The sequence below is a fragment of the Dysidea avara genome, chromosome 10, assembly GCF_963678975.1.
Source record: "Dysidea avara chromosome 10, odDysAvar1.4, whole genome shotgun sequence".
NCBI classification, from domain to species: domain Eukaryota; kingdom Metazoa; phylum Porifera; class Demospongiae; order Dictyoceratida; family Dysideidae; genus Dysidea; species Dysidea avara.
The window spans coordinates 17,551,721-17,576,237 of NC_089281.1; the positions used below are offsets into that span (position 1 = coordinate 17,551,721).

The 24,517-nt window shown below is 38.6% G+C and overlaps 4 protein-coding genes across 4 annotated transcripts; 2 read left to right on the forward strand and 2 right to left on the reverse strand.

Annotated features, from left to right (window-relative positions):
• Positions 1–611: 611 nt before the first annotated feature.
• Positions 612–7,126, reverse strand: LOC136269085 (TRAF3-interacting protein 1-like). The gene is made up of 16 exons (XM_066064546.1): positions 6,852–7,126; positions 6,735–6,803; positions 6,517–6,678; positions 6,401–6,468; positions 6,136–6,349; positions 5,828–6,004; positions 5,689–5,778; positions 5,535–5,640; positions 5,320–5,458; positions 4,449–4,647; positions 4,352–4,391; positions 1,470–1,543; positions 1,363–1,422; positions 1,144–1,307; positions 990–1,059; positions 612–849 (listed from the first exon to the last, which is right to left on the reverse strand). Exons 1-16 carry the CDS (start codon positions 6,993–6,995, stop codon positions 754–756), a joined length of 1,872 nt encoding a protein of 623 aa, XP_065920618.1. The 5' UTR covers positions 6,996–7,126; the 3' UTR covers positions 612–753.
• LOC136269089 (HSPB1-associated protein 1 homolog) lies at positions 7,121–9,671 on the forward strand. The gene is made up of 5 exons (XM_066064549.1): positions 7,121–8,106; positions 8,305–8,406; positions 9,163–9,210; positions 9,264–9,320; positions 9,366–9,671. Exons 1-5 carry the CDS (start codon positions 7,354–7,356, stop codon positions 9,567–9,569), a joined length of 1,164 nt encoding a protein of 387 aa, XP_065920621.1. The 5' UTR covers positions 7,121–7,353; the 3' UTR covers positions 9,570–9,671.
• A 476-nt stretch (positions 9,672–10,147) lies between these two features.
• Positions 10,148–19,204, reverse strand: LOC136269088 (26S proteasome non-ATPase regulatory subunit 3-like). Its single transcript, XM_066064548.1, has 12 exons — positions 19,020–19,204; positions 18,695–18,844; positions 18,307–18,347; positions 17,981–18,115; positions 15,874–16,010; positions 14,940–15,130; positions 12,007–12,110; positions 11,818–11,932; positions 11,674–11,767; positions 11,434–11,626; positions 10,411–10,503; positions 10,148–10,350 (listed from the first exon to the last, which is right to left on the reverse strand). The coding sequence occupies exons 1-12, from the start codon at positions 19,126–19,128 to the stop codon at positions 10,222–10,224; spliced, it is 1,491 nt and encodes a 496-aa protein (XP_065920620.1). The 5' UTR covers positions 19,129–19,204; the 3' UTR covers positions 10,148–10,221.
• Positions 19,145–20,479, forward strand: LOC136269092 (uncharacterized). The gene is made up of 5 exons (XM_066064553.1): positions 19,145–19,250; positions 19,414–19,712; positions 19,888–20,054; positions 20,114–20,184; positions 20,256–20,479. Exons 2-5 carry the CDS (start codon positions 19,414–19,416, stop codon positions 20,391–20,393), a joined length of 675 nt encoding a protein of 224 aa, XP_065920625.1. The 5' UTR covers positions 19,145–19,250; the 3' UTR covers positions 20,394–20,479.
• The last annotated feature ends 4,038 nt before the right edge of the window (positions 20,480–24,517 follow it).

A 24,517-nucleotide genomic window follows, 5' to 3' on the forward strand; every position in this document is an offset into this window, starting at 1 on the left:
GACAACCATTTCTGACAACAGTTCATAATGGTACACCTTCCCTAATTCCAGCTGAGAATGAAATTAGTTACAATTTTGTGATTGCAAATTATTATAGTACGGCTCCCTTAGACCATGATGATGGATCTGCGTACTACCACGACCACCATAATGTATTGGCTTATGGCGGAGGCAAAAATAATGAGGGCCATTCAAAGAAACAAGAAAACAACTTGTATATCTACCCAGGGTCTGCTTTTCCACCAGCTCCAGAGCAAGGCGATTCTCTTAGCAAATATCCCACGTGGCCTTATTGTATATTCACACATGGCACCATGATTGAAGCACTTCCATCAGGGTGGAACGAAAATTATATCAATAACACTTGTGTGTTTAATGGTACTGATCCCTATCGGCTACTTGACTGTGTACCTGATAAAATCTTTCAGTGTGCCCCATTGTTTGGAAACAATTCTTTGTACACACCGGATGGAGCATTTTCTGTCAGCTGTGGCAACCAAAAGTATACCTTTCAAGAGTGGCAGAAAATTGGTCAAGGTCAAGGGTCCACCATATCCAGTTTACCATCCATGAATACTGTGATTTCATGGGCTAAACGTTTGCTTGGAATGTAAAAAAATTATGCCAATATTAGTTTAATAATTATTGTTTTTTGTATGTACAACATATAAATAAGTGATCAGGTTACAGATAAAACAAATCAAAAACACATTATAACAAATAATAATTATGTAAGAAAATTTTGTGCATGTATCATGATTGTCCTGACAATGTCATTCCACTCAACATTTGCTGAATTTTTTCATCATTCTTTAATATGCTTGCCTTGGTCGCTCTAGTTAATGCAACCTGTATGGAAAAAGTGATACCAATCTTTTTAAGTCCCTTTATAAAGAAAACCCTTCATTAATTTGCCCCTAATTCCGAGGTGAGATGATACAATGCACAGATGTACACAGTGTGTGTAGCAAGCAGCAACAGATATGTACCTGTTGTGATAATCTACTATCTAATTCTTCAAGTTGGGCTCTAAGTGGTTGTAATTCTTGATCAGTGATGCTGAAATAGAAACAAACCAGCTCATGTGTACAACAATGATCACCTATATACAGGCTATTATTTTCCTATCTAAAAAGTACGTACTTTTGTTCTCTTTGTAAAGCCTCTTTATGCTGGATACTTTCTTTCTGCCATATTTCAAGTTCTTTTAACATGCTATCAATATCTTCTTGTACATAGTCCATAACTCTTCCCAGAGGTGTAGCGCTGCGACACAACCCTTGAATACTTGACTGTAGTTGCTCTATCTACAATGACAATTTTTGGTGCAACCATGGGTACATATGCAATCACGTAATTTACCTCTTTTGCTATCAACTCTCTTTCTTTTTTCCTTTGTGCTTCTGATATTCTTGGAGGCTCCTACAACATGAACATCACAAACTGTTCCACATAATTTTTATACTAACGTTAGATGATGTTTCACTGGGTACTTCTCCTTGTAATAGTTCTTTATTCAATAACATTTTCTTTGTAAGTGCTCCTGTAACAACATGATAAAAATCACACATATGCCTTATACATCAATTCGTATAAAAGCCTTGCAAAATATTTTTGGATCCGGTATTTAACTGAACCTGGCATCTATTCAGCCAGAGCCTATGAGCAAGTTATATTGTGATTAATTTTATCAACTTTAATGAGAAGCAACACCTATATCCAGTGTATTTACAGTAACGCATGCGGCCAAGATGCAATTTTGGCATTTAATTATAGCTAAGTGTTTAACACCCTAGCACTAAAACAGATCCATGCAGGTATGTATTCTATAACCCTGGGATGTATATATCATTGGGCCAATACAGCCTCATATATACATGCTCAGGTTGGCAGACATTATATTTGGCAAATTGGTAAATAAAGCATATTTGTTAACTATCAATTAATAAATGACTAGCAAATTCTCAATGACCACTGGCCAAATTTCTAGTTATATGTTATATCTAAAAACTAACAGTAACCGCAACAAAGTTATTAAGTAAACAGTAAAAACCAGAAAACATAACTCTTTAGGACGTCTTGCACTTTCAAAGAACTAGTTTACTTGCAGAGCAATCCATTCCACAGCTAGTTTCTTTGTGACTTGTCCCTTTTTAGTGTTGTACATGCTATGTCCACCATACCACAATCAACTGTTGACTTCACCTGTGTCCCCATTGATGTATAACCTTCATTACCAACTATTGCTATTAACAATATACAGTGACTGGTACTGAGGGTCTGACAGCAACTTGTGCTGCAGCCTAATAAATGTGCACAAGTCCGGAAAGGATCTGGTTATCCCAGAAATGGGAATTTTATTCTATGGATAAGTTATGATACCTTGCTGCCATATAGCGGCTATGGCAGTTACCATATATTAAAAAACTTTGGCAGTAAAAAAGTTTGGTGAAAGCCCACTATGAGCCTTATCCACAATGACGTTTTATGACATCACAAGAATAAAAATGGCCGTGATAGTTGGGGGACTGTTATACAGGCGCCTATGGAGATAAATTTTCGATCTCTCACATTTCCGCTAGGCATGGAGATATCGACCATTAACGGACAGGTATGGTTATGAAGTAACAAAAGTTATTGTAAACGTACGCTATTTAGAAAAAAATTTCAAACGCAACAAAACTTGTTTATCGTAATGTCTTATATAAAACTTCACTGTACCTGTTGTTTAGAATTCGATATCTTCTTTTTTGGCTGAAATATGAGCAATTAAAAATTTTTCTCCATAGGCGCCTGTATAACAGTCCCCCAACTATCGCGGCCATCTTTATTCTCGTGATGTCATAAAACGTCATTGTGGATAAGGCCCATTGCAAAATTGACGAAAAAAAACTTTGGCAAATGGGGCTTCATCTGAATTTTTTTAGCTACCACGTACTGTACTGCTCGAATACAACATCGCAACACGCAAGCGATTAACAACTCGCCAATTAAGGGACGTCGCAGCCATTTTTACCACGAGTCTTTATTCCTCACACTCAGGGATGACGACTTTTACGATGGAAATGGCTGCCACACTACTTAATTAGCAAGTCTTTTAATTGCTTGCACTTGCGCATAGCGATGTTGCATTTGAGTAGTAGGTACCGTACAAGTGTAAGCATCGTTTATTGGTTCTAGTAATGTCAAGAGCAATGTTTGGATATTTATGAACTCACATCACAGCCTTGTGGGACATAGTCTCACGGTGCCTGACCTCAAAAAAAAGGGTCTGGTGAAACTGTGTATAAAAAGTTTGGTACTGCTGGAATGTTAGCAGCTCCAATCAGATCACTCCATTTCAAATTGATTATGTAATGGGTACATTTCAAAAGATTCGTGGCTCACGGTTAATTACATCCGGTGACTTCGCCACTTAAAATCGTTGTAAAAATGGCCATATGATTTCTGCTGGGTTCATTTCAATGTTGTACAAATAAAGTAGCGCCATTAGTTTGGTGATGCTGTAAGCGGATCTGGTTGAATCGATGTTGTGACGTAAGCATTGCAATTACATAACATGTAAACGTCATCCAATAAACATTCCAGGGCTCAAACTTTTGTACAGAGTTTCACCAGACCCTCTTTTTGGGATCAAGCACTGCGAGACTATGTGGGACAATGAACTAGGGCTGAGCGATACTACCATTTTGGTATCACGATCGATACTAAAGCCACTATTCACGATACTGAATAGTTCACGATACTTACAAATAAGTCAATCATAGCTGGTGCTACATAGTATATTGCTCAGCATTCCTGCAGGAAGTCCTTATAGGTGATAACAAACTAGCCACTATCATCCTTGTTTACAGTAACCGTTATTGTAACACATGCTTTGAGGTTGTTATGGTGTTCACACCTCTCTGCAGGGGAAACCAGATGGGTGGACTTTATCATTTACAAGAATTCTTAGCCTAGTACTGCATAACAAATGGATTTTTAATGACAGTAATGTACAGGCATGGTATCACGATAGTTAATAACAAAATATCGCAATATCGATACTTTCAAAACATCGCGATATATCGCTAAAACGGTAGTATCGTTCAGCCCTACAATGAACCCACAATAATCAAAGGGAACGCTAGGACACGATACCTGTCACGATACTTTGATACCCATCCTTTCAACATGGCTAACCTGCTCATGTGATTGCTAAAAATAATTGGCGGAAAAAACTTTGGCGATTGTAATGCTGCTAAATTGCTAATGCCAAAGTTTTTTACTATACAGTATTGGGTTAATTTGGCTCATCATTCAGACCACATATACATAGATACATTATGTACTCATACACTAGGTGGTTTACCTTCTGGTTTAACATCAACCAATTCTCCATTAACAATCGGCTATATATAACACATCAATGGATAATGTAACACACACAAAATAGAATAGTTCATTACATCTTGTGGTGACAGTGCTGTATGATCTTCCACAAAGAAATTCTCTTCATCATTATCATCATCTTTGTTGTTGTCTAGGATTACGTTGAGCTTGGCATTACCAGATGTGATTCTATAATCTTGGGGCTCCTCCTCAGTGTGTCGAACAATCTTGGGAGGTGCAGGACGTGCACTGCCTGGCCGACGGGAACCTTGCTGGCTACAAAATTACACATACACCGATACCATTACAATTTTTATGGTGTGTGCATGTGTAGTACGCGCGTGCGTGCGTGCATCTGTGTATGCATGCATGTATATGTATGCATGCATATGTATACACAATGTTACACATGATACTTATGTACAGAACATTTTCAGGTATAATAAGTCTGGATCATATCAATGAACATGACTACAACTCTTCAAATGCTTGCTAACATATCAAGCAAAAGCTTTACTCAATTTAACAATTGCTGTAAGAAATGAAAGGTCTCATGCAAAAAATGAATTTGAGAAAGAATAGCTTTGCAGGAATTCAGATTTTGTTCTAGTGTTAACAATATTACTTTCAAAACACTGTTGCATACTGGGGGTAGGTAAAGCATATTGAAACCTGTGCTTAGGCCATGAAGAATATGTTTCTGGTACCCGAGCTCAAAAATATAATGATCGTCAAATATACATGGTAATCTCACAAGCTACTAGTGATACAATTATGAGACTAGTGACACTCTATGTGCATATTACAATGTGTCAAATAGCTATAAAAAGAAAGCAACCTGGTCAATTGTGGGGAGAAGGATCAGAAAATTAAAATGCATCACCTGAGTATGTATACATGTGTTCTGCTGTGTTGTAAAAATACTATTACATGCAGAACACAACTCACAACATGTTCATTGGAGGCAGAGGAGGTGAACCAGGTCGTTCTGATTCCTTGACCACTTGATCATCATCTGCTGGCACATTTGATGTCCCTTGATTATCATTATGGACTACTTCATCTTTAGCCTCCATTGCTGCAGACTCTGGTTTACCAAATAAGCACATCTCATGTTTTACACTACCATATACTCTTATATAACAGTCAACAGAGTTACACACCTGTTTTTATTGTATCTGAATGATGTTTTCTTTTGCCTCTAGCAGGAGCAGGTCTCTCTATTTCAATTAGCTGTTCATCCTCGTGTATATCACCATTGGGAATTTGCTACAACAATATATTTATTGAGTTTAAAATGTAAAGGAACAGACATACTTCTTTCACTTCAGCTGTAGAAGTTGACTGAAGTGGCTCATCTTCCTTTGGTCCCCTGTCTTTATGCTTCTCCTTACGACTATTACGAGACTATATATACAGGAGTTATGGAGATGTGCTCATAATCTAATCCATTTACTTTGTGTTTAGAGTCAATGCTGCTTGCTTCACGTTTAGAATCTTTCAAATCTTTACTGCTAGACTCAAGTTTAGTGGTGCTTTTAAGTTCTTTACTGCTAGATTTCAATTCTTTACTGCTGGCTTCAAGTCTTGATGGTAAGTCATTGACACTTTTCATTGACAAAGATGGTGAATCCTACATGCAGAACAAGTATTGTTTGTTATATGCATACACATGCAAGCACATATGCTACACACATGTACACAACATGTTCACATACACGTAAGCTACAAGCATGCACATGCATACACACAAGTTTCACACACCTTATGGTCTTTCCTCCCATCTTTGTCAGCTGCCTTAGGTCTTGATCGTACAGTGTCCACCTTTTGATCACCTGGCTGACTGCCATCTTCCTTCAAATTACTACTACTACCAGTACTGCTGGCAGCAGGCTTTTTATCTGCTGTTGGTTTTGAGCTACCGTGCTTCGACTTGTCTGATGATTTTGCTTTACTAAGCTCAGCTGCTGGTGTGGGCCTACCCCAGTAGTATACAAATAGAAGGAGTACACTACAGTGAAACACAAACCGTTTTCTTCTTTCCTTTTCAGGTTTTTCTCCCTTTAAAACTTTTTGAATTGCATCAGTACAATCCACCTAGTAGGAGTTATGTATGTGTGTCTTATTTCGCTCATACCAACCAACCTTATTGATCACAACAGATGATAGTGCTTGTAGAAATTCATTTGTTCTATCAGCTTCTTGACCAGCCACTATTTTTGACGGACGTACCTTCACCGTCTCTTCACTTGTCATGATAACAACATCAACTATTTTTTGTAAGAAAGCTACTTTTTGTTCTTTATTCTGACAATACAATTAACACCATCACGACTTGTTAAAACAATATAAGATTCCCTTACAGATATTTTGGTGTGGTCTAATTCATCTGCTGTAAACAAGCCCTTAAAGTAACCTGTGGTTTTCATAACCTACCAAAATCCTTAAAATTTATCTTACTTACAATGGATGCAACTTACTTCAGTAATAATATCATGTAAATATTTGAAAGGAGGTCGTTGTAATAACTTATCAGTTAAAGGTGGCTTGGTGATAACACTTCCCAGAGTCGCTTTAGTTTTCTTTAAAACAGCCGGACTTACGCCTGTGTCATTCTCCGCCATGACTTTATTATAGAGTCTCACTCTTTTAAGTACGCTTTAAGCTTTGACACTCACAAAAAATTTTTGTAGGCTGCCGCCATTGACAGTGCCCGAAAATTACACGGCGTTGCCAAGTAAGTTTGTGTTTTATTGACGGTCGATCGGGATAATTTTTGTGTCAACCAGGGAATTCCCCTTGTTTATCACCGTAATAACTAACGTATGTGAGAATAAAGTGTGTGGATTATCAGAATTTGTTTAGAAGTGGTTTTGAACAGACAGAGAAATCTACCTATGTGTTACATACAAGGCACGTGAAATGCACCTTGTCACAAGAAGCTACTAGAGAAAATTTAAACTTTAGGCGCTAGAAATTAGAATGGCAGAGAGGTGTCCTAAAAATGTACGCAAGGTCTCCGTGGCTTTATCACCCGAGGATGCTGGTCACAAAATAATGTCAGAGTTAACGGAGCCCGTAGTGTTTACGAACATGTTGCATGCCTCATGGGACAAGGCATTGAGCTTGACACCCCAAGCATTGGCAAGTCTAGTGCCCAAGCTAGAGACGAAATTTAAAATATGCTCAAAATTTGGCAGCAAAGATTATAAGGAGAGATTTGGTGATCAGGAAACTGTGTTTGAAACACACTGCACATTTGTGAAGGCCACTTTCGGCGATTTCTGTGAATGGCTTGAGCAGAAAACAGAACTATCTGATGAAGAGATGCCTGAGAAACGTAAACGATTATCAAATGAATTATTAAACTATTCAAGAAGTGACTATTGGGTTTACGCTGATTATAAATATTTGTGCAACTTACTGGAAGAGGCTCCAGAATTAAACCACCTAACTGACTGGAGTGTGTTTGGAATTGGAATGGAGACTCAAGATTCTACACTATGGGTCGGATCTGATGGAGCATACACACCCTGTCATTACGACACCTATGGGTGTAACCTGGTGGCACAGCTGTCTGGACGAAAACAGTGGCTACTGTTCCCTCCTACTAACACTGATAATCTGTACCCTACAAGAATACCTTATGAAGAGTCTAGTGTGTTTAGTTGTGTTAATATCACTAACCCAGATCTTTACAAGCACCCAAACTACAAACACACCACACCTAATGAGGTATTACTGTGAAACCTTAACATTTGGCTAAGATGTAATATTGCATTGGTAGAGATATACTGGGGATATGTACCCTTTTTTTTTGAGAGAGAGAGAGAGAGAGATTCCAGTATGTGGTAGAGTATATACAGAATGATAAACTTGTTGTCTGAGAGTAGTTACTATATGGGGATATAACTATGTGTGGTTGTTGCTTAGGTGACGCTCAATGCTGGGGAGGTGTTGTTTGTCCCTCGTCACTGGTGGCATCATGTGATCTGTCTGGAGCCATCCATCAGTGTTAATGTGTGGATACCATTGGTAAGCATGAACTAAGTAGCGTTTGAGTTGTAAAATTGCTAGTGCTGAGCGATAGTAAAAATTTTACTATCATGATAGTTACTCATTAAATATCGCGATAGTGAATACTATCCCGATAGTTTATGAAACACTTTGCTCTTAACAAAGTCTTAGTTGTACAGCTATGATTTGCAGTCATATAGAAAGTTATTTTGCATACACAGGACATTTGTTAATTAACTGCGTGGGAAGCCAATGAATATGGACTTTTGGTAGTAAAGTTTTTACAGGCTACTCCTTTGTAAGAAAGCTGGTATTACCAACTGTAAAACAGTATAGAAGAGTTGTTAATACCATTTTAATGCAGATCTGAGCTTATCATAACTATCACGATAGTGATTTACTATCACAATATATCACACTATCGATACTATTGCTCAGCCCTAAAAATTGCTGTAATAGCATAATTATACCATACAATAGAAAAATTTGATTGAACAAATTTTAATTATCAAATGTCAACAAGCAAACGCCTCTAAATTGAGTGTACAGGTGTATAATTTTAATTTTGTCAATAATGTGTCTTACACCTGTTATACAGTATCCTGATACCAATACCAAATTTGGGTCTTCTAATTACTCAATCAATCTCTACTCTAATAGAACCTTTTTTTGACATTCAGTTAACCAAAATCCCATGCATGCAATGGGTCCCGTAAAGTTTCACTGTATACTCACTGGTTTGGGATAGTTTTTAATTAATCGTTCTCATTTTAGCCATCAGATCCAAGGGACAGAGTTAAGGAGGGACTAGTCCGAACCTTGGTCAGGTGATGTGTGGTCAAATGATTACCAATTGTGTGTTACCATGACAACAGACCAGCTCTGTGATATCGTTACAGTCACCTCATTCTGATTGGCTGAATCCTACAGAGGTTACCACACCCATTAATTAATATTTTTAATCATATTTTAAACAGGAAATCTTTCCATTTGATGAAAATATACACCTGTTGACACTGGCCTTGAAGGAAGAGCTGTCATCAAGATCTAGGTTATCAGGAGATGTAAAAGTCATGAGCAGTGATGTGATCAACTCTTTCTGTCACCCCAAAGTGTTGGACCAAGTATGTCAAATACTGCTGGACAGCAAAGACACCACGGTACAATCACAACATCAATAACTAACTTCTTGGTTTACTTAATTTTCAAATGTTTCCAATACATGTGATATTTTCACAACACACTGTAAATCATTTCTCTTTTGATAGAACTTTCAGAAATTATACCTTGTGCAACATGGTGTAGCACCAAGTATGGGTGGAGGTGTAAGGTTTTTATGTCACAGACATTGATGGTGACAGTACAAAATATCACTGATCAGATTTACTGAGCAGGTGCAAAGCTTTGGCATGCACACAGGTGGGATAACAAATGTTTAGATCTAATGGACACTTGTAGTGTTATTAGCTATCAATCTTGCCTAACAATTTTTCATAAAGCATCTGCAATGTGTGTGTGTGTGTTCAACACACACCTTGGGACCTACCAGCAGTATCCTATCAAGGTGACCTGTACTACAATAGGACTATGTGTCTGGACGGTGTCATGTCCATACTAGTGTACGGAACCTGGGCCAAAACTTCTAAGCAAGTGGCTAGAGATGATGCAATCAGAGACTATTCATAGGCCAGCATAGGCAGTTGACTTTTTCAAAATAACCTGATCAGGTTTCAGTGTACCTACCATAACCTGCACACACTTTATTTAAAGTTGGAGAGGAATTCATTTATAAATTACACCTATACAATGTGTTGACAGCAATGGTGACCATTGTTAGGGGAAGTCTTCCTCATCCTCGTCCGCCATTTCTTTGGCTAGCTCAATATCTTGCTGTTCTCTTTCTCGCCTCTCTTCTGCAGACACCATATCTTTGTTGTATGACTTGGGAGGGTACCTCATAGCCTAACAGGAACATGAATGATATTGTGTCAGTGTTAGGCTATTCTAATTAAGTATCACTACCTTTACTGATTGATTGTGAATGTCCAAACAGAAGGTGATTCGATGGTGGAAGGCTTCTTGTGGTTCTTTGGTGGAATAAATATCGATATTCTCCTAACAAATTGAGAGTGAAAAATGTTAGAATAGCTTCACCACTCCCTATTCTAGTTAGTGCGCAGGTGTTGTGTTTTCTATTGGAACTTAGGGGCGTGTCTAGGATTGTTTAAAGGGGGTTTCCACTGGAAAGTAGATGCAGGATCTGGGGCATACTGATTACGTGTATAATATACAGAGTATCCATTAACATTATGATACTTTACCCAGTATATCAAGAGCTGTGGTAATCAGTGACAGTGATGAGTACTCATGCAGTTCAGTCAAGAAATTGCAGTTATGTGCAAAGGACCATGCACATTTCATTTGCAAAAATAATCCTAGCAGGCTAATGGGATATTGCTGCAGATGCAAGTTTTCATAAGCAATTGTAGATGATTTTAAGTGTTATGCGGTGACTGCTCTATTAGAGTAATTCACTGACTGTTCTATTAGAGTATTTCGATCTTGCATAACTATTTTTTGGGTAGGGGCTGTGCCCTCTCCTCTGCATGGATATCCCACTATAATAGTGTACATTGATGTAGCTATACTCATGTAATTGTTTGTTTGCAAACAAATCAATAGCAACACTATGGCCTGGGCTTGCTTGCTACTGGCAATTTTAGTAGGGGTTTCCTAAAACCCCTGGAAACCCCCGGAAACCCCCTTGGCACGTCCCTGGAACTGAAACTACACGTTCACTAGACTGGATTTAGCCATGGGGCACCTTGACATGGTCACTATATTGAGGTGGTGGCCATTCAGTATATTTCAGCTACACTTGGGACCTACAGTGTACTTGACATGGTCACTATAACGAGGGGTCTTATTAATGAGTCTTATTAATGAGTCTTATTAATGAGTCATGAAGCACACCTTAGCTAACCTACTTTGACATGTTCACCATTAGTACTATGTAAACTTTCACCATAATTGTCTTAACCTTACCTTGGACTGCATGTATCCTTCTTCATGATCCAGGGAAGCCTCAATCACGCCATCCCTGATGGCCTTAGCGATGATGTATTCAGCATCCTGGGGGCTATCCAGCTGCAATTTGGCAGCTATATCAGCCAATGAAATACGAGAATAGGACAGGCTGATCATTCGAATTCCAGTCTTAATAACATTATGGCGTAACCTAACACATTAAAATTACAACCAAAAACAGAAAATATCCCTGGTTACCTAATTATTAGAGTGAATGTTTTTTCTGCAATAAATTTTTGCCTGTATAGCGTGAGAACTTCATTGAAGTGAACTAGATCACCTGACCTGACAGCTATGGTATAACAACAGGATTAACAGGTTCAACAGGATTATGGCTAGTACCTTGTGTTAACCTGAAGTATGGTAATAGTGGTTTCTTTAGAGTGGGATCCCGGAACATTGCCTTGTCCGGTATTTCTCCTAGTAGAAGTTGAACTACTACTGCAAATTTGTGAGCCTGTTAAGTTATAAAAATGATCAATATCCCTGTACACTAAAGACACACACACACACACGCACGCACATACTTACAGTCTGCTTAAAGCCAATTGCTCCAGATTGTGGAGCCTTCCTAATGGCTTGTATGAGATGCCTGTGTGACTCAGAATAATCTAACTGAATAGCTCTAATCCTTCCTGTTGTTCAAAGAGCACACTCATTCTCATTACATATGTACTAATGTTGTAAATTGTTATATGCTTTGCTTGCATATGCACTGGCTGCATGGGTGGAGTTAGTTAAGAGTTATAAAGTGTTTGAGAGCACATTGCGGCCTATACATACACAAGTACACAAAAAAAGGAATTTTCAACTAGAGTAGGGACCATAGCACATCAATAAAAATACTGAAACAAGCTGGAGTAGTGCATGATAATTAAATCACATAAGAAGTTTTATCTATATCCCTACTGTGCTCAAGATGCCACAATGGAAATACACAGTAGGGATGTAACACTTCTTAAACCCCAGTGCGTGGGAGTATCAAAGCGCCGCGCTGGGTTATAACTACCATACAGCTAGACAGAGCGGCGCTGCCACTGTACGATATATTAGTTATCACCCAGTGATAACTAACTTATCACCCTGTTGCGGAGCCACTCAGTCTCTTTCGTGACATCATAATAACCGCGAGTGGCATTGTTTACCAATGGAACAAAGAGCCAAATAAGGAAATATTGATACAAAACACACCAATACAGCACTTAAAACTACCTAAATCTTACAAGAAAACTGTTAATCTTTTACACAATAACACTACAAGTTACCAATACCGTGATAGTTTAACAAATGTCAAGAATAGTCCGTGACGATTTTCGCTCCAGCAATCACTCCCAACGGTCACTATGGTGAAGAACTAACTTCCTCTAGCTTCATCGTTCTATCTTGGACTATGGTAGCCACTTGTTGGTCTTTATTTTTCTCTTGCACACCATGCGACACCACCATACCAATTTCTGACGAAGGCGAATCATACCTGGAACCGCTGCTTCATAACACCGCCCTTCGCTACAGTTTGTAGGCAGTATGTAAGGTCTCTCTTGTAGCTACGAAATAGAATCTCCACACAATTCGGACGAAATTTTGAGCACAGTGACAGGAACTCAAACCGGAACTTAATTTACTATCCGTAAACTTCTGCGCACTCCCGCGCACTGGGATATAAAACAGTTATATCCCGTATACTCGGATGATATCATTGTTATTACACTCGTCCTCGGCTCCGCCTCGGACTCGTGTAATAACAATGATATCACCCTCGTACCGGGATATAACTATAACTTATAGTTTTACTGTGATTTAATATCGTGCACTACTCCAGCTTGTTTCAGCACTTTTTATTGATGTGCCATGGTCCCTACTCTAGTTGAAAATTCCAAAATTTGTGTACTTAGTTGCTAACTTTTTTTTTGTAAAATTAAAATTATTATGACTGGTGAACCCACGCATACCACATCAAAAGAAAGAAATGGCACTGCACACCCCCAGCTATCAATTATTGTCTGAAAAGTGGAGCATCTATTACGCTTCGTTGTCAGCTTTGTTCAACCCGTTACACAGCATTACAAATCAAAAACTGTTCGAAAAGCACCTCTGTAATCAAAGTAGCCACTATGAAAAATACGGACACATTCCCGTTACGAAGTGAAGCCAAACTGACTGATGTCTTCAGACAAGCGTGCTACCGCTTGATTTTTTCAATGTTCGACATTGTTTCAACCAGACACGTGCCTTTTGGCATACCGCAGTACATACAATGCATTCTTCATGGGCTACCAGTGTCCTCCTTTGTGTCCCATTCATCTTGGCTGACAGCGAAAGGTGTCGATTTGGTGGTAGTGCGTGAACTCAGTCAGTCAGTCACTAGAAACTTCCGTTAATAAATTCAAAAAAAAATTTCATAGCAACTTGTTGAAAGCGTTTTGGGTCGATCTGAAGCTTAGTTTTACCTAACCAATACTGCTTCATCGTCAAAAATGAGGCTGGTTTTGGGTGATGTTTTTTCATTGGCCATGCCCAAACCTTTGTGGTCCCTACTACTGTATGATACATACAACCAAACCCCAACAGTAACTATGTTATAGTTAAAACACCGCCATGTGTGTGAATGGAAAATACAGCACGAGGGTGTGTGTTGAGTGGCTAATACAGCACGAGGCGAGGCCGAGTGCTGCATTTGCCCCCCCCCCCCCCCCCCCCAAGTGCTGTATTTTTCATACACACAAGCATAGGCGGTGCTATAACTATTATATTGTACTTCCTGGTCATCTGGCTTGGAGCGATTTTCTCTAGTACTCAAACCGCTACGATTTTCGGTGATCAGGATATCAGTAAGTGTTTGACTAATCTATTTCTAGTTGTAAAACGAACTAATAGGATTAGTTTGGCTGGTTTTAGTGATTTACAATATCACGCATGTGATCAATCATGCTGTCTTAGTGGAGTCGTGTTTAAAAAGGTTCGTGATCAGACGATCAGTAAGTGTTTATACAATCTATTCCTAGCCATAGAACAAACTCGTAGGATTAGTTTGGCTGGTTTTAACGATTTATAGTGTTGTTTACGTAAATTTCCTTAAATAAATTCTCCGCATAGCTGTACTGTATTTGCCCAATTAGCTGCATAACTGTACTGTATGACTCATACAGTACAGTTATGCAGTTGATTAGTACTGTATGGACAATACGCGGCATCGCTTTGATCCTCCCACGTAAAGTACAATATAGAATAAAACAAGTGCATGTGCTATCTCTAAAGTCCTATCTCTACTACTCAATTAAAAACTCATCTAGAATACAAGCACTGTGGTTGTACTACAAGCACTGTGGTTGTAATTCAAGTCCTCACCACTTTAGTGTAGTAGAGTAACTTAAAGTAAGCACCTGTGATTTTTTTTAAGAGACCACAGGAACCACATCACAGTGACAAATATAATAATACATTGCGATTTTAGTTATATGACTAACCGAGGTAGAACAAGTGTCTGGCCCACTCATTGTTGTTAGCGTTCTGTGGAAAGGTTGACTTGGATACCAACTTGTCAGCCTGATCGTAAAGGTTGTGTTCGAGGTAATTCCATAGCAACAGGTTAATTAACACTGCCTGACCCTCCTCATCATGACGCAGTGTAGCTGTACGCAACCGAAGGTGGAAGAAACTAAAAAAAAGCATTTAAGTTAAAATACACACTGCAACGGTACATTTGTGTAGGCAGACCAAAGAAAGCCACCAATGTAAATAATCTATAAGCAAGACATGTATACTGTTTCACAGCGGTATGTTTATAAAATGGCAAAAATTTAGTACAGTACACCCTGAGTTACCTGGCCCTCGTTTTCTGAAATTGTTCTAGATCTGTTTGAGTAAATGACTGTTTTTATTAGAGTACTTTAAAACAGAGCTTGACTTGTATAAATGTATGGGCTTCATATATTCATACAATTAGGCCACTGGGGTTCAGGTAACCGAGGGTCCACTGTATTCAAAATTTATGGAGTAATAAAGCAAACTGTTGTACACATACATGGGATGGATGACCCCATCTTAATTACTAGAAGATAGCCAAACCCTTTTATTGTTATATACTCTAATAGAGCAACCAGCATGCTCTAATAAAACAGCGAAGTGCATGCAAGATTGTGAGTTGTCCTCCTGCTTTATTAGAAGCAAATTTACCAGCTTACTAAATGCTAAACATCTTTGTGACCAACTTTTTACAAATATCCTCAAAGTGTACCATATTACTACATGCAATACAATTAAACAACAAAACAATGGTTCATCCTTAATGATAACACGGGCACAGCTTTGTGCACTAAATTCTTCCATGCACTCTTAAATAACAATTTTAAGTATATCAGCCCCTTGACTAACAGAACAGACAGACGGACACATCCTCACCTACGTACAGTACTGAACTGCCCATTCAACTGGTACACTCTGGCATGATAGTAGTAACAGCGGGCAGCTAGCTGGTCGAGGGTACGTCTGTTCTCTTTAATTAGCTTCTCCATTATCAGATTGGAACATTTCATCGCCTGAAACATGATTTAAGAAGTATGACTTGTGAGGATACACTGAATGTTAACCATATTAAAGAGTTGCGTGCCTTTATAATAAACAGTGTGGTTGCTTCACTACCCAAACACACTGCTTCAGAGATCTGTATAGTAGGGACCACAAAGGTGTAGGCATGGCCCACAAAAAAATCACCCAAAAACTAGCCTCATTTTACTCTGATGACAGTATTGGTCAGGTAAAACTAAGCCAAAACAAGCTTTCAGATCGACCCGAAATGCTTTCAACAAGTTGCTACGGAACTTTAAAAAAAAATTAAACGGAATTCTCTACTGACTGACTGATGCCTTCAGACAAGCGTAACTTGATAATGGCTAAGGCTATGGGCTAGATTTTTTTTCACTGTTCGACGTCGCTTCAGCCCGAGTGGTGCCTTTTGGCATACCGCAGTACGCACAATGAATTCTTCATGGATTTACCAGGGTTCTCCTTTGTGTCCCATTCATCTTTGCTGACAGCAAAAGGTGTCGATACAGCAGTAGCGCGTAATGCATGGCTTCCATTCATAGTGGAAATCACCCGTATTTTTCATAGTGGCTACTTTGATTGCAGAGGTGCTTTTCGAACAGTTGTTGATTCGTAATGCTGTGTAACGGGTTGAACATAGCTGACAATGAAACTTCACTTTTCAGACGATAATTAGTAGCTGAGACACACAGCGCCCTTTCTTTCTTTTGATGTGGTATGTGTGGGTCACCAGTCATAATAATTTTTACAAAAAAAAGTTAACAAACAAGTACACAAAAAATCTGGAATTTTCAACTAGAGTAGGAACCATTGAAAATTCCAAATTTGTTGTGTACTTGCAAATTCAAACTTCACTTACATGATTTGAACAATGCACCCTTTGAACCATTGAACGAATGCAGTACATTCATTTATGTACTAGTTTATTTATGCTTGCGTATGCACAACCTGGCTCATGTTAGTGATTGAAATTACAGCAGAAGACTGCAAGAATCATGATGACATGAACCATTTTCGCCGTGGACAGTTACACTTGAGACACTAGAAAGTAATTGAAGATGGTTGTAGGCGAAGCCATTAGTTGTCTGACAAGTTAATTAGCTCCGCCACAAGTGACCATTAGTGATGTGCGATATGTGATATATATCGAAATATTGTGATAAATTTTTTTCTATCGTGATATGATATAGAATCTTTATATCGTGATATAAGCCGAAGTATAGATTTTAGTTATAATTAGAGAAAAATGTACCCAAAATGTCATTTTACACGGTAATATTTTTGATATAAGAGCTTGTAATGTTGTATGCTAGTGATGTACCATGTTGTATTGTACTTCTAGTACATTAGTGCTACAAGTGTCATCAGTGTAAGTACACTAGCTGAGTGATGAGTTTGTATATCGTGATATATATCGTATCGTGATAATTGTGTGCAATAATCGTGATAGGAAAATATCCTATATCGTACACCACTAGTGACCATACCCACAGATAACGCAGCTGGAGATGTTGCTGGACAAGCTGTAGGTGAAGAATATTGTTGTGTACTACTGCTACAGTTGTAAGGAGCAGTTACATCTAGTTTTGTGTTTTCTCCAGCTGCTAATCTTGTCATACTGGCGAATTGTAGTGCCAACACTGAGACATTACATTTGCCAAAGGGATCCAAAACGACGACTGTTGTTAAGCTACAATGCACTCAAACTATGCCACCAACTGCATAATTTATACGTAGCTAACTGTAACTATAGCTACGTACAATATTCATTAAAGCTTCGAAAACCTTCGAAGCTTAAAATCAACATTCGTTTATGCACTAAAATAAACAGACACACACATAAACAAAGCCTCTTACCCAACATGTTAACACAGTAACAATTGGAACATACATGTAATTGTATTAAGAAAGTGATACATATATGTGTGTATGTACACACACTACACTACATACAGACACATACCTGCTCTTTCTTCCCATGATCCAGTAGTAATAGTAATACTAACAGATAAAGATATACTTCTAGCTCAGGGATAGTCTGGCTCTTAGGTTTACTGCTTCGTGGTCTAACCTCACCATCTTGCTCCATATCCATTGGCTGCCATAATACAATGACATCAACACAACACTACACGTGCACTATACAGTGGAGCTTGTCCTAAACTGGTCACCTATATAACTAAATAATCTAATATTTCTTCATGCTGGTGGGTTTTGGCCTTTGAAGGTAGGTGGTCTTTTGTACAGGTGACTACCAAGACAGGTTCCACTGCTGCAGTACCAAGTTACCTCTTCAAGAAATTGTAATATATCATCCTTAGCTGTTGACACTATTTGAACAACAAAATTTAATAAGTACGTTACGAATATGGATATAAATATACATGGAGGGACCACTGATTAGATGAATTGCTACAAAAACACACAAAAACTAACATTCACACAATGGCAATTTAAAACTTTGTCAAATTGTTATGACCCCTTAGTTACTCTTCTGTTATGGTCATATGCCATTCAGTGCCTTCTATCAATTAAATTAAATTTTAGTGTGGCTGCCTAAAAACTGATGTGGACCATGATTAGAAACAAGGAACAAAGTAATAATGATGGCCTGCTTTTTGCACATTTGATTCCACCAAATACTTCTATATGCCATAACATTGCACAACTTATTTACCAGCAGGGAAATATGCTATGATTAGTCTTCTCAAGACTGCATCGTTTTGTCTTTTCCGTATTGTCTGGATGGATCGTACTCCTCGGCTGATGTACCACGCCTCCTTATGGGTAACTCCCTTCTCCACTAACTTGAGTGCCTCACGTGCATCTAATAGAACATACCACAACACACAAATGCGCCAGAAATACATTTTAAACGCAGTTATTCCAGACTATTGTATTGAGAGAGAGTAATATTGTACATGGAGGCAAGAAAATGCTTAACATAAAGCAAAAAACAAGTCAATAGTTACTAGAGAAATTCTATTTAAAGCAAACCCTACCTTCAAACGTTAATAAATCTTTGTCCTTTTCTGGCGGTGACTCCTTCGACTCGCTATCCTTAGCTTCCTCCATCTCCACGTCTTTGGTGTCTTTCTCGGCACCACTCATCTTGCCGCGGGCGCGTGGTATTTTTTGCTTAGTGGTGAATCACGTGATAATATAGCCCCCGGGAAATTTGAAAATTTCGAACCGAGTAGTTGTGGTGTGTTGTTCAATCAGCAGCATAGAAGGTAAGCAACATTTTATAGCGCATAAGATATACATTTATTTATTTATTCATACCTGAGTAAGTACGCTAGCTCCGATAGCTTTGTCGGTACGTGTCGATTTAAAGCCATAGAAAGACGTAGGTGTGGCTGTGAACTTTAGCAACGCATTCTTTTTTCTTCCTAGATGATCGCTAGTAACATCGCACGTAACATGATGGTTAGCGAGATGGGCAGATTTCACAGGAACAAGTTAGCAATTCCAGAGGAGCGACCAGAGGACGAGGAGTTCAACCCGTACAAGATGATGACAAGGTCGAGGCGACAAAGCGGCGAAGTGCATCTCCTGGAGTCTCCACCACCAGCCCCACCCACCCGCACAAGACGGAGCAGCAAACTGTTCACAGCTACCAGCAACCCGACTCTGAAGTCACGGAACTTTAAATGTTACGGGGACATGAAGAAAGATACGACAAAGCAACTTAGGTATGAAGATCATTTTGTATGCTACTATGCTTGTAATATATTCTAGCACTACCTACAGCAGTGGAAAATTTTACACATTTTTTAGTTGTAATATATTGCAACCGTGTATAGTTTACCCTTTAGGCTGTCGGTTCATATCATCATGCAGCCGTGTCATGAAATTGTATACATTTAGGAAGATGAATAGTACCGCTGCTAACAGAATTGCCTCTCCAACTGTCATCAAAAGCAATCCTGTGTTTCAGTATGCCAACGATGAGAATGTATCACAACTTGTATCAGGCAAGCCACGATCCAGGGAGGAAGACTTAAAAATAGCCATCCTAGAGTTGGCCCAGCTCGGTAAGTAGCTAACTGTGCATGCAGTACTGAAATTATTCAATATCTACTTTTGTGTGCAGGAGAACATTATGTTGGCAAAAGAAAAGCACCAAAAATGAAGAACAAGAAGGTTGATGGGCCAGTGGTGAAAGTGAGTTACTATTTTTATCATGAGGATACATCCAGATGTTATATTATTATCGTCAATATGCGTGTTTCCAGATCCCAAACTTGAGAGTGTTGCACAAAAAGACAAGGACACGACGATCTGGAAGTGCTTTAGCAGTCAAAAGTCCTCTCTCTTCAAAAGAAGTGAAGCACTACATGAAAGAACTAAATGCACAAGATGTACATTATTAATGAGATGTGTTAGTGTATTATGTGTGGTAAAGTTTGTATAATTTCTGTTATATATTAACATCCAGTGACAAAATTATTGTAATAGAGTGATCAGCATTACATAATCCAGATACCTGGTTGGTAAGGCATGCTCAACCAGGCGATTAATCATGTTCAGTCAATTTTGGTTTTTATAACCATTCTAAAATAATTGACTGTTTTTTTAGAGCATGCATGACTGAAATATACCAGTAACTAGTTGTGTGCATAACAATTCTTCAACACACTTTTTCTTGACAGATTCTTATTTGATCCAATCCCCCACCCCCATGCATGAGAGACACCCACTCACCTCAGTATAGCCAAGGGATATACTGGAGAAGTGATTTATTTAGAATAAATCCTAAAGAGGTTGCATGGGCCACCAACAATAGCAGGGACCTGAGTCTTTTCTTATCCTAGATGCAATGTGTGGACTGTGTGCACTGTGTCATTGGCTTGCAAGGCCAACTCAAGGCTGCATGCACCACATGCACGATCAGGGTCAGGGCTGCTATCATTATAGTCACACCACCACAGTGGTACATTATACCAGGCGCACTACGAGGAGGTTGGTAGCATAGGCCCCTTCACACACATGCACATGCACTTAAACGCATATATGCACACACAACAGTGACATTTACCACAGAAGACTATTTTTAATAATGGAAAATGAAAACATAAATGTAATTATAGTATCTCACTTAATTCTACAGTGTAAACTGAGATATACCCAATACATTACTGCATCTGGAGTGTATACTAAAGTGTCAATGCTAAGATCTTTCTGGGTGGTTTAGGACATTGACTGTTCTATTAGAATACCTTCGTTGTTATTGTTATTAGCACTTTACTACACGCATGTGTTCAGTCTGACAGCAACATGTGCTGCATGTCCACAAAAATTCCTTTGTATACAACTCAATGAAGGAGGCAGGGAAATGTAGCTAGCTACTTGCTCTGAAACATTCTAATGGTTTAGTAATAACATTCCTACAGCTATAACTTGACCTAGCTGGACATTTATTTTTTGATTTAATGGACAGACAGAATGTTTGATGCATCTAGTGGAAACAACTGATGTAATCAAATTCACATCATTTTTTTGTTACTGCCTAGCATCAGCCTATAAATTGTGATCTGTAAATACCTCAAACATCTAAGTACTCTTATGTGCCAAAATTTTCATTGTTCACTAAATTAGGTCCAGTCATGGATTTTTTCTCCTTTCTCCAACTTTTCAAACACACCTTAAGTAGCTAAAGTCTTTGAGCAGGCTGTAGGACCAGGTGTCCTACAGACCTTCAGCACTTGTGCTGTAAACCATTAATAAATAAACTAGTGTCCATTTGGTTCTACTTGGGGTACTTAGAGATAATGAGTTACTCTCTAGAATTCTTATGGATATAATTACATGAAAATAACAAGGAGAAAACATCCTGACCACCTGGTAGACTCCTGTAAGCGTTCGTGCGTAAATCGGATGGCTGCAGGTTCGAGGCTACCTAGGTCCAGTCATGGATTTTTTCTCATTTCTCCAACTTTTCAAACACACCTTAAGTAGCTAAAGTCTTTGAGCAGGCTGTAGGACCACCTGCCCTACAGACTGCTGTAAAGCATTAATAAATAAATAAATAAAAATGTGATCTCTTAATTTTATGTGATTATGCATGTGTAAAATATATGGCTACTAGGTATGAGGCACACTAAAGGAGGGTTAGGTAGGCTGAACCACAAAAACAAGGGCAGACATAGGGTAGGGACTGGGGGGCAGTGCCTTTTTTCCCTTCATAGTGTATATAAATAGGTATATGGCATACTTCAAACATTTTTTGCACAGTTTTTTATCAAATCTGTCCCTGGAAAATCTCCATCCATAGAGGGGGAACATGGGTTAGAGCCCTTTTAGATTTAGAGATTGATGTACTCTAATAGAACAGTCATATACTCTAATAATACAGTCAAGAATAGTGTACAGTAATTATAAAACACTATTAAACAGTTCTAAAAAAACTCCTAAATCCATCCACACCCTAGGAAATGCCAGAAATTCTCTGGAGATGAAGGATCATATGCCCACACTGACCACACACCACATGCCAGCAATGCATGTCTACAACTATAGATATACTTGTGCTTTAGATCTGTTTTCTAGTTCAGCAGTATTAAGTTTTCCATAACAATTTTTCAACTGTAAGTCAAAATCATATCTAAAATTTCCTTTGGGGGCATGCTCCAGACCCCCCCCAGAAAGCATGTGTTCCACATACTGCGTAAGCTATACACATTGTACAAAGTTGTATCAACCAGTTACCGCCATGCTTAGCCCCCTCACTTAAAATTTTATGGCTACACCTCTAGTCAAAATTGCCACCAAATCTGATCTCAGATGGTTGATATTTCAACATTATTTCCTTTGGAGAGTAGTAGCATGCATTCTTGCTTCCACCAAATTCAATCTCAGAAATTTTCTTGCATGGGGGAGTAGCTATAGCCTAAACATTATAGCTACTACTAGTTCTGTTTCTAGTTCAGTATATCATTCATACTTCCAGTCAATAAATACGTAGCAAATGTCACCACTAAATTCCAAGTCAATCTTAGAATGCAAATTTCCTGGGAGAGATGCCTCCAGACCTCCCCCAAAAGCTCATGCTTCGTACACTGTGTGGTCACTTGTACCTGTATGCTCAAGTTCCTTTAGCAAAATCCTAGATCCACCCCTGAAATGTATTTTCTAATATGATCTAATAAAACAGTCATGCAGTCATCAGTCATGGTATGGCACAACTTTCACATGTGATCTTGTGGTAATTTAAAGAAGAGAATCTTAACACTGTAAGACACTGCCGGCAATCTGCAAAAGACTTCCATCCCTCGTCAATGCATTTTTTGAATGATACTAAAACTGCGAATCAACCTGGTTTGCCTGGTGAACTCTATTCACAACGACTGCCTGGTGAACCCTACTTGCTTTATAGAATTATCAATAGTGTAGAAGGCATCGACAGACTTCAAGATTTAAATAACTGTCAGAATGGGCCGATACTTGGCAACTTAAGTTTAATGTTAGTAAATGCACAGTTATGACATTGTACAAGATCCTTATCACCACTCACTCATGACTACATACTTCACAATCACATCCTAGATATATCTGATCAACATATGTACCTAGGAGTCTTAATTCATAAATCACTGTCTTGGTAACCTCACATATCAAATGTTGTCACCAAAGCATCTAGAATACTCAATTTCTTAAAACGCAATCTAAACAAATGTTCAAGTTAAAGAATCAGCTTATCTAACAATGGTGAGACCAAAATTAAAGTATGCATCTGCTGTCTGGGATCGTTACCACGTTGGAGATATTTCAGAGTTGGAGAAAGTGCAATGAAGAGCAGCAAGCTGGGTGCTGAATGACTATGACAGATTCAGTTCGGTTTCTCTAATGCTGGATCAGCTAAAATGGCAAAATTACCTAGGCTACAAATATTACGTAAGATACTCTACCAACAGTTATCACTCCAAATTCCTCCTTATTACTTACCAAAAACACAACCAACAAGACAATACCATCAACTTCACTATATCTTACCTACTCCATCTACCACGACATACCAAAACAGCTATTTCCTCAAGAGCAATAATTGGAACATGCTGCCAACTGATACAACTGATCGAAATTACAGATATTGATCTATTTATGACTAGACTCCAATCACATTATTGTACCTAATGTATGTATTGTGTTTATGTGATTCCTGAGCACATCAGCAGGGCTGACTGCTCAATAATAATAATAATAAAGTCTCAAATGTAGTTTTGTGTGGCCAGACTGCATCCGCAAGCTGCTTATCTAGAGATTATAAGTGCCTGCCTGGAACTGGTACGTCTGGTACACCGCCGACCGTCAAATTTCTGTCACAGCCTCCACACTTCTACCATGTCAACTTCTGGTACATGCCTCGTGGTGATTATGTGCTGCTAAAGTGTGCACCTGACTCAGGTGCTTCTAACGCCAATGAAACTTAATTATATAGTCCAGTCATTTGTGGTTTGACTAATTGCAAACAAAAGCATTTTCTAGCACAGAAAAATAT